This window comes from Ambystoma mexicanum, chromosome 1q (assembly GCF_040938575.1).
Source record: "Ambystoma mexicanum isolate Mex_15411 chromosome 1q, UKY_AmexF1_1, whole genome shotgun sequence".
Taxonomy (NCBI): Eukaryota; Metazoa; Chordata; class Amphibia; order Caudata; family Ambystomatidae; genus Ambystoma; species Ambystoma mexicanum.
The window spans coordinates 127,339,152-127,351,433 of record NC_090922.1 but is presented as its reverse complement, the minus strand read 5'-3'; the positions used below and the strand labels follow the sequence as shown (position 1 = coordinate 127,351,433).

Genomic DNA, 12,282 nt, shown 5'->3' with positions numbered 1-12,282 from the left:
GGGTTCAGTAAAAAAAAAATGTTTTTAGGATTGATCCCTTGGTACTGCCTGTGTTTTAGAGGAACATGCGTTCCGAGTTTAGGTGTATGAGTGGTGGTTGGTCTGGAGAGTGTAGTGCATGAATATCCTGTGGACATTGCTGGTAATGTGTGAAGATGTTGTGCGTATGTGTGTCTAGTGCAGTAGGTTTTCTGCTGTGATGTGTGTAAGTAGGTGTAGTGATCTGGGCACGTTTTTGTATTGTATGGCTTCAGCGGAGGGCGAGAGAAAAGTGGAGAGTGAGGGAAAGGGACAGAGAAAGGAGGGGAGAGAAGGACAGAGGAAAGTGAAGGGATGGTGTATGCGCCTCCGTGGTGGGGTTGTAGGAGTAGGTCTTGGGCAATGTTTGAAATGCAGTGGCAGTGTCAGCAAACGATTGGTGAACGTTGCAATCAGTTTTCTGCAATTATGTTCGTAGGTACATTTGGGTGTCGTGGTTTGTTGCAGTGATCTGATGATGCAGTATTCTGATGCAGTGGGAGAAGATCCAAGGTTGTAATAGAAGGGCATGGTGCAGCCTAGTACATGTGCGCGTGTGTGTGTGTTGATGTTTGGCTTCATGGAAAGATCTATTTCTATGATCATGTCCAGATTTTTAACAACCCTAACAGGGGAGGTGTAAGGATTCAGACTCTTAAATCAGGCCAAGGGTGGTGTTATGCAGGACAAATGCAAAATGTGTTGGTCAGTGTTGAGTTTGAGGTGGTTCCTAACCATGCAGATGTTAATGCTGTGTGGATGATACAGAGAACTAACGCAACGTCACTGATATTTCAAATTAATCTGAAAATGATTGGCTTGTCATTGGCACAAATGACACAGGTCAGCCCAAAGAGGGAGATTTTAGAGATCAGTTGTGCCATGCACATGATGGACCAGTAGGGAGATGGGCCTGAGGGGAGGAGGATACAACAGTTGGGTTCAGGCTGATAGTGTAATGTTCAACATTTGGAATGTTCAGTAAAGTGAAAAATGTGCTTGTGTGCATTTCTGGTACACAGGCAATTTATAGCATACATATATACGTACATCATTTTAAAGAAGTCACTTGGCAGCAAACTTTAAATGTAATTATTGCACGGTTTGGATATAACAAATCAAGAAATGCATATACTTCTAATGACTATATAATTATTCATGAATGGTGGATGAAAATGTTGTCGAAACAGAATTTTTTTAATGAAAGCAGGAAAATTCTGTATTTAATTCAAAATACTATTTTCACTTCAAAAGCCCTCACATGGTGGGCTGACTGAAAATGTGTATACGATAATCAGAAGACGGTATACATCTTCATCACGTTAAGCCGTAGCTGGAGAGAAGCTCATCTGGTGCCCAGGCCTCCCTTCTGAGGTTAGACAGGCTCTGTGCATCTGCTCTTCGGCAAGAGAACCTGCCTTAATTACTAGTTAGCATCCCTAAACAAACGCTCTCCCGCCTGACACAGCGCGCGTCCTTGCTGTGCGCATGACCCAGCTTCTAAGGGGAGAACCAAGAGCAGAGCTAAAAAAACGCCAGAGGGCCATCAAGCAGAGGGCGAGAATAATTTTAGCAAATCTGTGCAACTTGAAGACCCTGGCTCTCAAGATCCAGTAAGGCAGTGCCACCACAAAGTCGATTCTATACCCATCATTGGGTTGTTACAGTCAGTGGTGGACTGGCCTTGTGTGGTATTTCCAAATTATCCCATAGGAAAACTGTTGGGATTTCTGAAAATGTGTAAAATCAGGCCACTTTGAAAATTATTTCCAGGGCCTCCTTTTGGTTCCCAGCCCACCCCTGGTTACAGTGGTATGAAACCTTTAAAATAAACATTAAAGTTGTACTGGAGCAAAGTACATGACAGTGGAACCTTGCAATGTGCACTGTTGGTTTCCAAGCAGGCTGCTCTCCTTGAAAAGTTAAAATCGAGTAATGGCGTTCATACTATTCGCCTCATGCTCACAAACTCTTGGCACCAACTTAAGGAGTAAAGGATTGGCTAAAGCCTTAACCAGGCCAAGGTGGCATCTGCTGTACCGGTCCATGTCCAATTGGTAGCCAGTTGTGTTATTCCTGCTCTGGATTCACAACATACTGACCTGCATGCATAGTGATTTTTAATGTTTTTGTATGTAAATGGTTTACTATTGTTCCTCCTATGAATACTACTCAAATCACTACATGAGCAGATTGTATGGGGCTTGGTGATGCAATGAATGTTCCAAAGGGTAAACTGCTAGATACCTCTTATGAAGTAAACTCAAACTCAGAGGAGCAGCCTTAGCTCTTCCGTACCTTCACCTTCTTTGCCGTCGTTTTTCATATAGAACATGTCGGTATGGAGTGTGCCCTTGTCAACATCCTTCTTCACTTTCTGTGGTGGAACAAAGAGAAGCAAACTTATTAAAGAACTTGACAGTGTATCGCCTCCTAACAATGTACTCGTTCAAGAAGATTTCTGTACATCCCTTTGTCCCCAATATACCTTGTATTCATGGAAGCCACTCTTGTATTATTTAATAAGGCAAAGGGACGCCTATCCTTCTACAGTTGCCAGCATTAGTCATACCATTCTCTTTTTGGCCCCCCAGACCTCTATCGTCCCCCGGCTCAACATTTCCAATTTGACTTCTGTGCAGCAAGCCTACAGACCTATGATTGCTAGTACCCATCTAGCACAGTAACAAGACAGAGGAGACAAGACAGTAGTGGCATCATGTGGGTATTATCCAATCCCTTAATGCCACATCTCAATGTGATATGGTGACTCATAAGGAATGGCCTGTAAACAATACATTCTCGTGGTTAGTCTGCCATAGGGAGCCCACCACACTTTTGAGACTGTCTTTTTAGTTGTATCAGTACACTAAACACCCAAGACACATAAGCACACCACCACCACCACAGGGATTGCACGACACTTGAACAACGATGGATATGGGAGTGGGAGCATATTCAGATTAATGCTGTTTAAAAATGCTATTTTTCACTCAAATTTAGATCGATATCATGTATCGTAAACAGAATTTTGAAGACAAATGACAATTATATCAAACATATTACATAAACAAAACAATCTGTCTAGCATTTGAGGGAGGATTTAGTGAAGGTGTGATAGAGTTGGCAAACGGAAATAGCAAATATTGCTGCACTAAAAGAAGAAGGGTGGAGGTTGATCTATGGCTTACACAGTGTGGTCACCTGAAGAGATGTGTTATTTTGGCCTCATAAGTGACATATTTGGAGCTGATTGAAAGTAAAAAGCTCAGTTTTAGGAAATAGTGTGGCATTACGTCCAGAGTCACTAAACAAATTCTTGCTAAAATGACCTTTGGAAATATTTGTTAAAAATAAGAATGTGGTTGACGGGAGGTTTTGTCCATCATATTGCAAACAGAGGCCACATATTAGCCATGCTGAATAAAGGGCCTGCTGAGATCTTTCCTGGCCTGAGGGGGACATATTTTCAGCTCTGTAGACTCAACTAGTTCTTTAACTACTTCACTGCAGGTCAACTAAACTATCATAGTGATGTAAATAAATATATGGATTTAAACATGACTCCAAACCTTTTAAGAAAAAGAAAATCTTAATCCTAAACTCAACCCGATAAAGGCAGAGAGGATAATTGTGCAAAGAAGTTCTGAAACAGAGTTTCAAAATTGAGCCTGCATGATGAAGTGCAGGTCAAAAAAAAAAATGCTTACGGAAAGGATAGGTACATGGAGCAGGTCCCTTCGCAGAACATCACAATTATTTATTTGCGGAATACGTTGGAGACACATCCAGTCGAAAGAACGTTACCAGGGGTAAGTAACTTGTTCTTCGTATGGATTGTGCCCGCCAACGTATTCCTCATCTTTGACAGACTGCCAGAGCAGTATTTAGGAAAGGTGGAGGGTGTAGAATTTATATATCAAGGATTTTCCAGGGCAGAGCAAAGTACTGCCTTACCAAAGGCAACGTCTTGAGAATGGGAAGCATCCAGAGAATAATGGTTTGTAAACGTGTGTATTGATGACCACGTTGCAGCATCACAGATATTCCTAATAGGAACGCCCCTTTGAAGGGCTGTAGATGTAAGCCCTGCGGCGAAAGGGCTGGAATCATTTGCTGTTAGGCTATTTGGTGAGTGACGCCGGGCGATGTAAGACTCTGTGCGCAGGATCCACAGAACAATGTATACACAGGCTACACCCGTGCTTAGAACACGGCCGCAGAAGAAACGCGAGCGTCCAGGACACAAGAAAGAAAGTAGCGTGGCTCAGCGGACCACACCCGTGAAAGTAAGTCGCTTTTATTCCTGTAACTCAACGAGTGAGGAACTAAACGTTTTCACCAGCGATCTTACTTTGGGGGCGCTAATCATAGCTCAAGTGAGCTGTCAGATTCGAGCAGAGTGTGTGTCGAGTTGGATCCATGCATTGCTTTGGGTACGCGTCCATTTGGTGCCGGTGTTCACTTGGGCAACATTCACGGCAGCGAATATATAAACACGCCGTTTTTGCATCAACTGGACCCAGACCAGCACTTGGCGACATAAGTGCCAATAATAAGTCATCAATTATTAACTACAGCATCATAGTGGTGGATGGAGACTTGCCCAGTGTCGGGGGCCCACTGTTGTCGTCAGGTGCGGAGGCAGAGCCCTCGGGCAGGGGACGCGGCACTGCAGCCGCGTTAGGGGCTGAGGAAGTGACGGCAGAGGGCGGCGTGGAGGGCTTGGGGGGTGTGCCTGTCGCGGCCAGTCCCAATCAAGAAGCTCACACTAGCAGTAAATCAAACGTATGGATTTCCATTTCTTCATCCACCCATACACCGACGAAAGCTGTCGGAGTGGCTGGGCACGGCGAAGAGGTGCTGTTAAGTTCAGTGGGTGTAGAACCGAATCTAGGTAAGCCTCCAAGTACAAGCTCGCAGATTCATTGAACAGACATGTCTGAATTGAAACCTAACAAAGAATTCAACGATGAAGTATTTTGCATACCTCAAGGAATGGTGAAGGAGTCTGTTGATTTGCCAGCGGCCATGACCATGCTGCAACTCAAGGGCGGGGCGACGGTTCACAGGTGTGATGATCGTCGTGATTCCCTAGAGGTTGCTAATAGGAAGGGGAGGAAGCGGGACACTCAGGCCAGTAACGTAGAGCCAAATGAGTCTAGGCCAACATCTGAGTTACAAGCCACGATAATATCCTCTCTGGCGATTTCCTTGGCTCCCTTCATGAAGCTATATGAAAATTTGAACGACACTTCGAAGGATCTTACAACACTGATGGCTCTAATGAACACCAAAGTGGGCCACCTAGAACAAATATGTAGTCAGTCGTCTACTAATCATGAAGGGTTGAAAAGTCTAGACGCAGCCTATAAATCATTGTGTGACCAAAAGAGAAATGATTCTACTGACAAAAAACTGTTGGCAGAAGTGGCAAGAGAAGCACTTATTTAAATACGAGGGACTTGGACTAGTAGGACTCCCCCAACGTAATGAATCTAGTGTTACGAGTGCATCAAGAAGGGTTACAAAGCGGTCTCTAGCTGAGTGCCCCAGGGAGACGCCACGATCCTCTGGTGGAGCCCCTGTGGGTGCACACAGTGAAGCTGAGGGTGCCTCCCCAGGTTCTGTATTGTCTACGATAGCTCTGCAATGTCGTGAGATCGCCCTCACTGTCTCCGAGTGCTATGTGCATGCCGCTACGTCTCAAAAAACTTGGATAATTCATCTACAAACAAGGACGGGCCACCAGTACCTCATCAGAGTGTGAGAAAATCGTTGAGATGTGATTTACCACTGCTTTTGAGCAGGCCAGAGCATGTAAGAGACAAATGTGCATTGATGACCAAATAGCAACAGCTTCTAATATGGTACCACAGACAATTATGGAGAAAAGCATGCCAACTGCGAGCCAAGGGGTAGAGAAGCTGAACGTATTCTCTATTTTTGGGGGGGGGGGGGTCCTCAGACTACTACAAAACCACCAGAATCAAAAACTAAACCTATGAAGCCTAGTAAAAAAATAAAAAGAAATTATCGAAATACTTGATACTTGCCGGCCAGAAAAATGAATACAAATAAAGGAGCAAGGAAGTTCCTGAGGAACATAAAATTAGTGCAAATTGTGACCAAGGACGCCATTAAACCCGTACAATTAGAAAGTACACATCAATTGGATACGACAAAGGAAGTGGCCCCTCATCGAGTTGTGATGGATGCAGACAAAACCAATTAATGACATATCGGCTGAGCTTCTAAATATGTCCACATATGATGATGTGGAGCAAGACGAGGCTACAGATATCGTTCTGCCAATGTCACGCGTGAGAAACACGCATGAGCAAACAAATTCTGCAATTGCACCTGAGTACATCGGTACTGAACACCCTGACGATACAGAGGGGTGTCCTTCTGTGGTTGAAGTCACGGCTGCATGTCAAGAGGACAGGGTCGTAACACAGCCTGCTGTCTGGACCAAAAGAGTCAGAACTTATCGCTTTGTTAACGAACCAGCAAGCCTAGAGACGGGACCGACTGCCCCGGTAAATCCACCGTTCATGACAACGTATGAAAAGAGGTTGAAGCTATGTTCTACTCAAAATAGCATACAGCCCGAAGAAGGTGAGGTCTATCGAATTGATACGAATGGGAAAGCGGATGTGAAGGCCCCCGGCATTCAGGATGCACTAAGGGCGTTAGGTGGTGTCAACAATAAAAATTCGAACAAGAACCTAACAGGTGACCAACAAGATATATGCGCAAAACTTCAAGTAACTAAAGGAAGCCAAGCAAGAGGAGAGCACAACAAGACGCCAGATATCAAGGTAATGATTGAACATCTTGACTCTAAAGATAAGCTGATTCTACGCGCAATAACGTCTAACGATTTAAGGATTGTTGAATTCCCCAATGAAAGACGGAATGACAAATTAATTCTTCATGTGTCTTCGTCACTGATAGCTACCACAATTCTTGACGCCAACGTAGCACTGTTTTCGCTGGGGTTTGAAGTATATAAGCTGGAAGTACCTCGTATGTATCAACCTAATCCGGGTTTTGGGGTCAACTCTGATACGCTAAATTGTCTGCAGCAGAGTTCGGTGTTACGCTTTCAAAATAAAGAGGAGAATGTTTGCCCCCAGTCCATCGAGGTAAGGAAAGTTGAAACTGGGCAGTCAGCGAGTCTCAATTGTGAAATTGTACAGATCGCTAGAAGAAACTCTGCCTTAAAGATGAATGAGGAGGGGTGTTTACCTGTTGCCAATAAAATGGACATAAGAATCACTATATGTGGAAACAAAGGCTCAGGAGGGCAGCAAGACAGTGGTATCAGTAGTCCAAATGTAATGGGGTCAATGGAGAATGGGGCTGGTTAGCTGCAACACTCAATCGGAACGCCCAACAATAATGCCAAGAAAAGACTACCTCAGGCGTGTGTACAGTTGCCTCTTGGAATACGCGTGGCTTAATGCATCTGTTCAACCTGAACTGGCTGGACGGCCTGAACATTGTTTGCAGGAAACATGGTTAACTGAAGTTCCAATCTCATGTGATTATGAAGTGGCCTTGAACCCTGCAATAAAACTGGAGAAAGGGCGTCCGATGGCAGGACTGGTAACATTGGTTGACAGGGCCTCAGTCTTTAGGATCGCAAAGTCTGTCAACCACTCCCCATTCATTCAAGAAACTACGATTGTAAGACGGACGCTGTGTGCTGAGGACACTGATGAAATAACACTCTTAAATGTGTATTGGAATCATCAGAGGGCAGGCCAAATAGAATTTTTAGAGCAGATCTCAGCAATACTGGATCATTTGTACGAGTCTAAGGTTAGGGCCAATATTATGATTTGTAGAGACTTAAATATTGACCTTCTTAAACCAGTGGCGGAGGATAAAAAGATCCTACCTAATGAATGGTTGGAAGAAATGGATTCAAGGCAACTGCAAATGCTGAATGGGCACACTTGGTGATGCGCCACCGGCAACAACTTGGCATCGCGCTGATTCAGCATCCACAATCGATTACGTGTTTGTGTCTCCCAACTTGCACGCCCGAATTAAATCGTTTAAGATCAAGAAGGAAAACAGCAATGACCAAACATGCTAACCATTGAAATTGTAACGTCACTGAAGGAGGTAACCTCGAGGTGGCAATACAATGTCTTGGTTGAAGCAAATAGGGTCAGATTACGTTTGGAGGAGCATGAGGTTGTCCAGTTGCCATCTGCCTATTGCCAGCACAGTACTCAAATGGAATATTATCAGTTATTACTACAATTTAAAATTCAGAATGTGGAGCTGAAAAATTCGAACTTTGCTCGTAAACATTGGTTCGATATAGAGATTCAAAAACAAACGGCTGATGAGACGTGTAATTCGTCATGCGAAACCTTTGGATCTAGAGGCTCGTAAGTCGGAAATCAGAGCCATAAAACAGAGATATAAGAACTGGGTAAAGTCCCACCTACACTTGACTATACAAAATGACGCCGAAGTAATGTTATCAGCACTAAAGAACAAAAACACACAGGACTTCTGGGGCCTTAACAACATGCAGGCCCCTCAAAAATCCCTGCAAATGTGCTTGGTGAGTGAAGTAGAGTGGATTTTTCATTTTGAAGATTTGTATAATGGAAATAAGACCGCTGATAGCGGGAATGTATCGAGCTTTCCACCACGATCACTTACTATCTGTAAAAACGATATTGTGACTATAATCATGAAGGCTAAAAACTCGAGAGCTCCCGGACCCGGACGGCCTCACTAACTATACCATTAAACAGCACCCCAAGATTTGGGCCGAGATTTGTGTGGCTTTGTTCGAAAGAATAAATAATCTGGGCCGGTCCCCGAAATCATGGAAGTCAGCAATTATCGTACCGATATTTAAAAAAGGGGATAAATCAAACCCAAAAAACTATCAGCCGGTGGCATTGCCAGACGTATTGGGTAAAATCTATGCAACTATTCTGCAGCAAAAACTGGTAGAGTGGGCTGTAAAAACTGCATGTAGATGCCCGACAGGCTGGCTTTGTTAAACAAGTAGGTTGCTCCTTAAACCTCTTGCTACTCAACCTGACCAAAATGGAGGCTCTGAAATCAAATACGAAAACAGTATATCTGGTGTTTATCGATTTTTCAAGTGCCTTTGATACTGTTGATCGGGACCTTCTGTGGTCTAAATTGCAACATTGGGGGTGCCCCGAAGACCTAGCAGCAGCAATTCGGGAGCTTCACACAGATACATCTATTAAGATCCGATTAGATCAATCTGGGTTATTGTCAACTGCAATTAAAACATACAACGGCGTAAAACAAGGATGCCCTCTTGCTGCAGCTATATTCAGCCAGTTTATATCTGATATAGGTATTTCGATAGACGAAGTAAATTCATTCCCGCCTAAAATAAACAAATCGCATGTAAGCTGGCTCCTATATGCCGACGACTTAGTCATGATGGACCTAACACCTGTCGGCTTGCAAAGGAAACTTGATGCCATTCAGTGTTACGTAAAAGAGAATCAGCTGTTGATTAACACAAACAAATGTGAGATCTTAGTACTTAAGAATCTGAGAGGGGGAGCCTCGAAAAGGAGCAAAAAAAGCTAAATCAGTTCTTAGGTGGAGGATTGATGACGAAATCACAAAGCGTAAAATATCTGGGAATGGTAATAAGCTCCTGTATTAACGATGGCCCATGGATAGCAGACGCAAAAAGGAAATGTGCTCAGCTAGCGAGTCAAGCTTTAATCATGAAAAAGAAATTTGGGAAATTTTCACTTGAACCACAGCAGCTGTTTTACCAACAAAAGTTATTCCAGTGTTGATCTATGGGGCCGAAAATGCGTTGGGCTGTTCCCACAAAGTATGGTCTTCCTTGGAGAATCAATTTTGGATGAAGGTTCTGGGTTTACGGAGGGGGACAAAGACATCATTTATAAGATATGAACTATCTATTATATCACTTCAGGCAAGGATTTGCTGGAATCTGTTATCTTTGTTTTGCAAGACTCGCGCCCGAGACAACATCCCACAGTTTGAAATTCAAACAGAAATTGGTGTCAATGTGGATGCATAGATCCGAATGTTTGTTGGCAGAATTTGACATCAAGATAACCATGCTCCACGAAAATCCTAATGCTGCAAAATTGAAAATTTGGCGCCTTGATTGGGAGCGAACCTGCTCACAAAGAGCAATGGCGACATTGATGATAGAAGTGCCTGTTGAAGCACGTGCCTTTAACAAAGCTCAACGCTATATCACAGTGTTACCGGACCCTATTGCACGTAGACGCTTTATGTTATTTCGTATTTATGTTTGATTGTTGCTTTTAGCCTATTTTGCCCAATATTTGATTGTTGCTTTTAGCCTATTCTGCCCAATATTTGATTACTGCACTTAGCCTATTTTGCCCATACCTAGCCCACTCGGCCGAATATCTAGCCCTATGCTGTCTAATATTCGATCGATGCATGTACTAGCAGGCCCCAGTTCGACTAGCCACAACACTATGTACTCTTACCTACCAACCGCAGTCTCTTGTGTATCATCCATTAATCTGATAGCTCTATTTATTACTACTGTCTACATCACCATGCCCTCCATACTGCCCCCAGAGGGCCTAGGAGCCTCTCATATGCAACCTATCTCCAAATCCTCTTGCAACACAGCACAGAGAAACCACAGACTCTGGGCACGACTACCCAAAATATTCAAACCGGTCAATAAATACAACATTAACCTAGATCACCTTCGACCAAAACTACCTACTCCTTTGGCAACCACCGTTCTTTCTAGCCGCAAACCCCACCCTAAAAGAAATAAGCCCACCACTAACTGACTTGCCACCGCCAACCTGCGTCCTACTCCACAGCCAGAACCCGACCTTAAAGGAGCATTAATCAATGCTGGATCTTTAGTTGCTCATGCTACAGACATAGCACACACTATCCTGGAAAATGACCTTGACTTCATCGCCATTTCTGAATCCTGGCTCCACGAGGCAGCAGGTCCAGCACAAACGCTAGCAGTCCCAGACAACTACACTATCCTTAGAGCTGACAGACTAGATGCACGAGGTGGAGGAATAGCGATCATCGCCAAAACCAATCTCTCCATGAGAATTACCTCTACACCTAACCTTCAATCCTGCAAGTCCCTTTCCATTAAACTACCCACCGCCAACTCTCAAACACTAAATATCCATCTCCTCTATAGACCCCCAGGCCCAATAAGCACCTTCAATGAAGATATTACCACTGTTATCTCTGAGAAGCTAAAAAACTCCTCACAAACCCTAGTGCTAGGAGATTTTAACCTAGGGTACAATGATCACCAGGTCACCTCTGTAGCCAACACCCTGACAGAACTAGGTTTCACGCAGAAAGTGAATATGTCCACCCATACCAAAGGGAGAACTCTTGACTGGATTGCCAGTCACAACTGTAACATCTCCATTACAGCCATTGCCCCCCAAATATGGACTGACCAACACTTAATCTCCTTTACTCTCAATACTAAAAGACCCACTGCTCCAACACCCCCCCTCGCCGTACTCACATTAACTAGAAACAAGAAAAATATCACAGCGAACAATATCTTGCCCCATATCCTACCTAATCTTAACTCCTTACCAGACCATACTGACCCAGGCCTCCTAGTGGAGGAATTCAATAATGCCATGACCATTGCTCTCGACAGCATTGCTCTGCTTAAACTTAGGAACTGTAAACCAAAAAAGCATCTTAACTCTTGGTTTACACCCCACCTAAAAAACCTAAGATTACAGAAAAGAAAACTCGAAACGGTATGGAACCTACATCCTACCGCAGAAAATAAAACCAATCTAATAAATATCTCAACGCAATACAAAAAGGATATCATCCTGGCCAAACAAGAAACGTATAACTACAGGATCACCCAAGCTAACTCCAGTATGAAGGAGCTCTTCTCTATTCTAAAATAATTGGAAACCCCTATTGCAGTACAGGATGACTATTAAAAATAAAACCTGGTGCACAGACATTCAGCTGGCACTAACCAACAAAGTGGCCAACCTCCAAACTAAAATTGCTCTAAAGAAAGCTTCACTATCAGCCCAAACCCAATCTCCCCTGAACAAAACACCAATACCTAAGCCCAAAGAACTCACCCAATTCAACTTCTCTAAGGTCCGAGTGCTCGAGGTAGAGAAAACTATTCTTGCACTTAAACCATCCAATTGCAAAGGCGACCAATGCCCAGCACAACTGATCCAGGAC

At 43.7% G+C, this 12,282-nt stretch overlaps 1 protein-coding gene across 1 annotated transcript in view; it reads right to left on the bottom strand.

Annotated features, from left to right (window-relative positions):
• KLHDC4 (kelch domain containing 4) overlaps nucleotides 1-12,282 on the bottom strand; it is a 461,477-nt gene that overhangs the window by 138,410 nt on the left and 310,785 nt on the right. Inside the window, exon 8 of the mRNA XM_069636170.1 lies at nucleotides 2,317-2,395. Coding sequence (XP_069492271.1) covers nucleotides 2,317-2,395 — 79 coding nt within the window. The remainder of the gene's footprint in view (nucleotides 1-2,316; nucleotides 2,396-12,282) is intronic.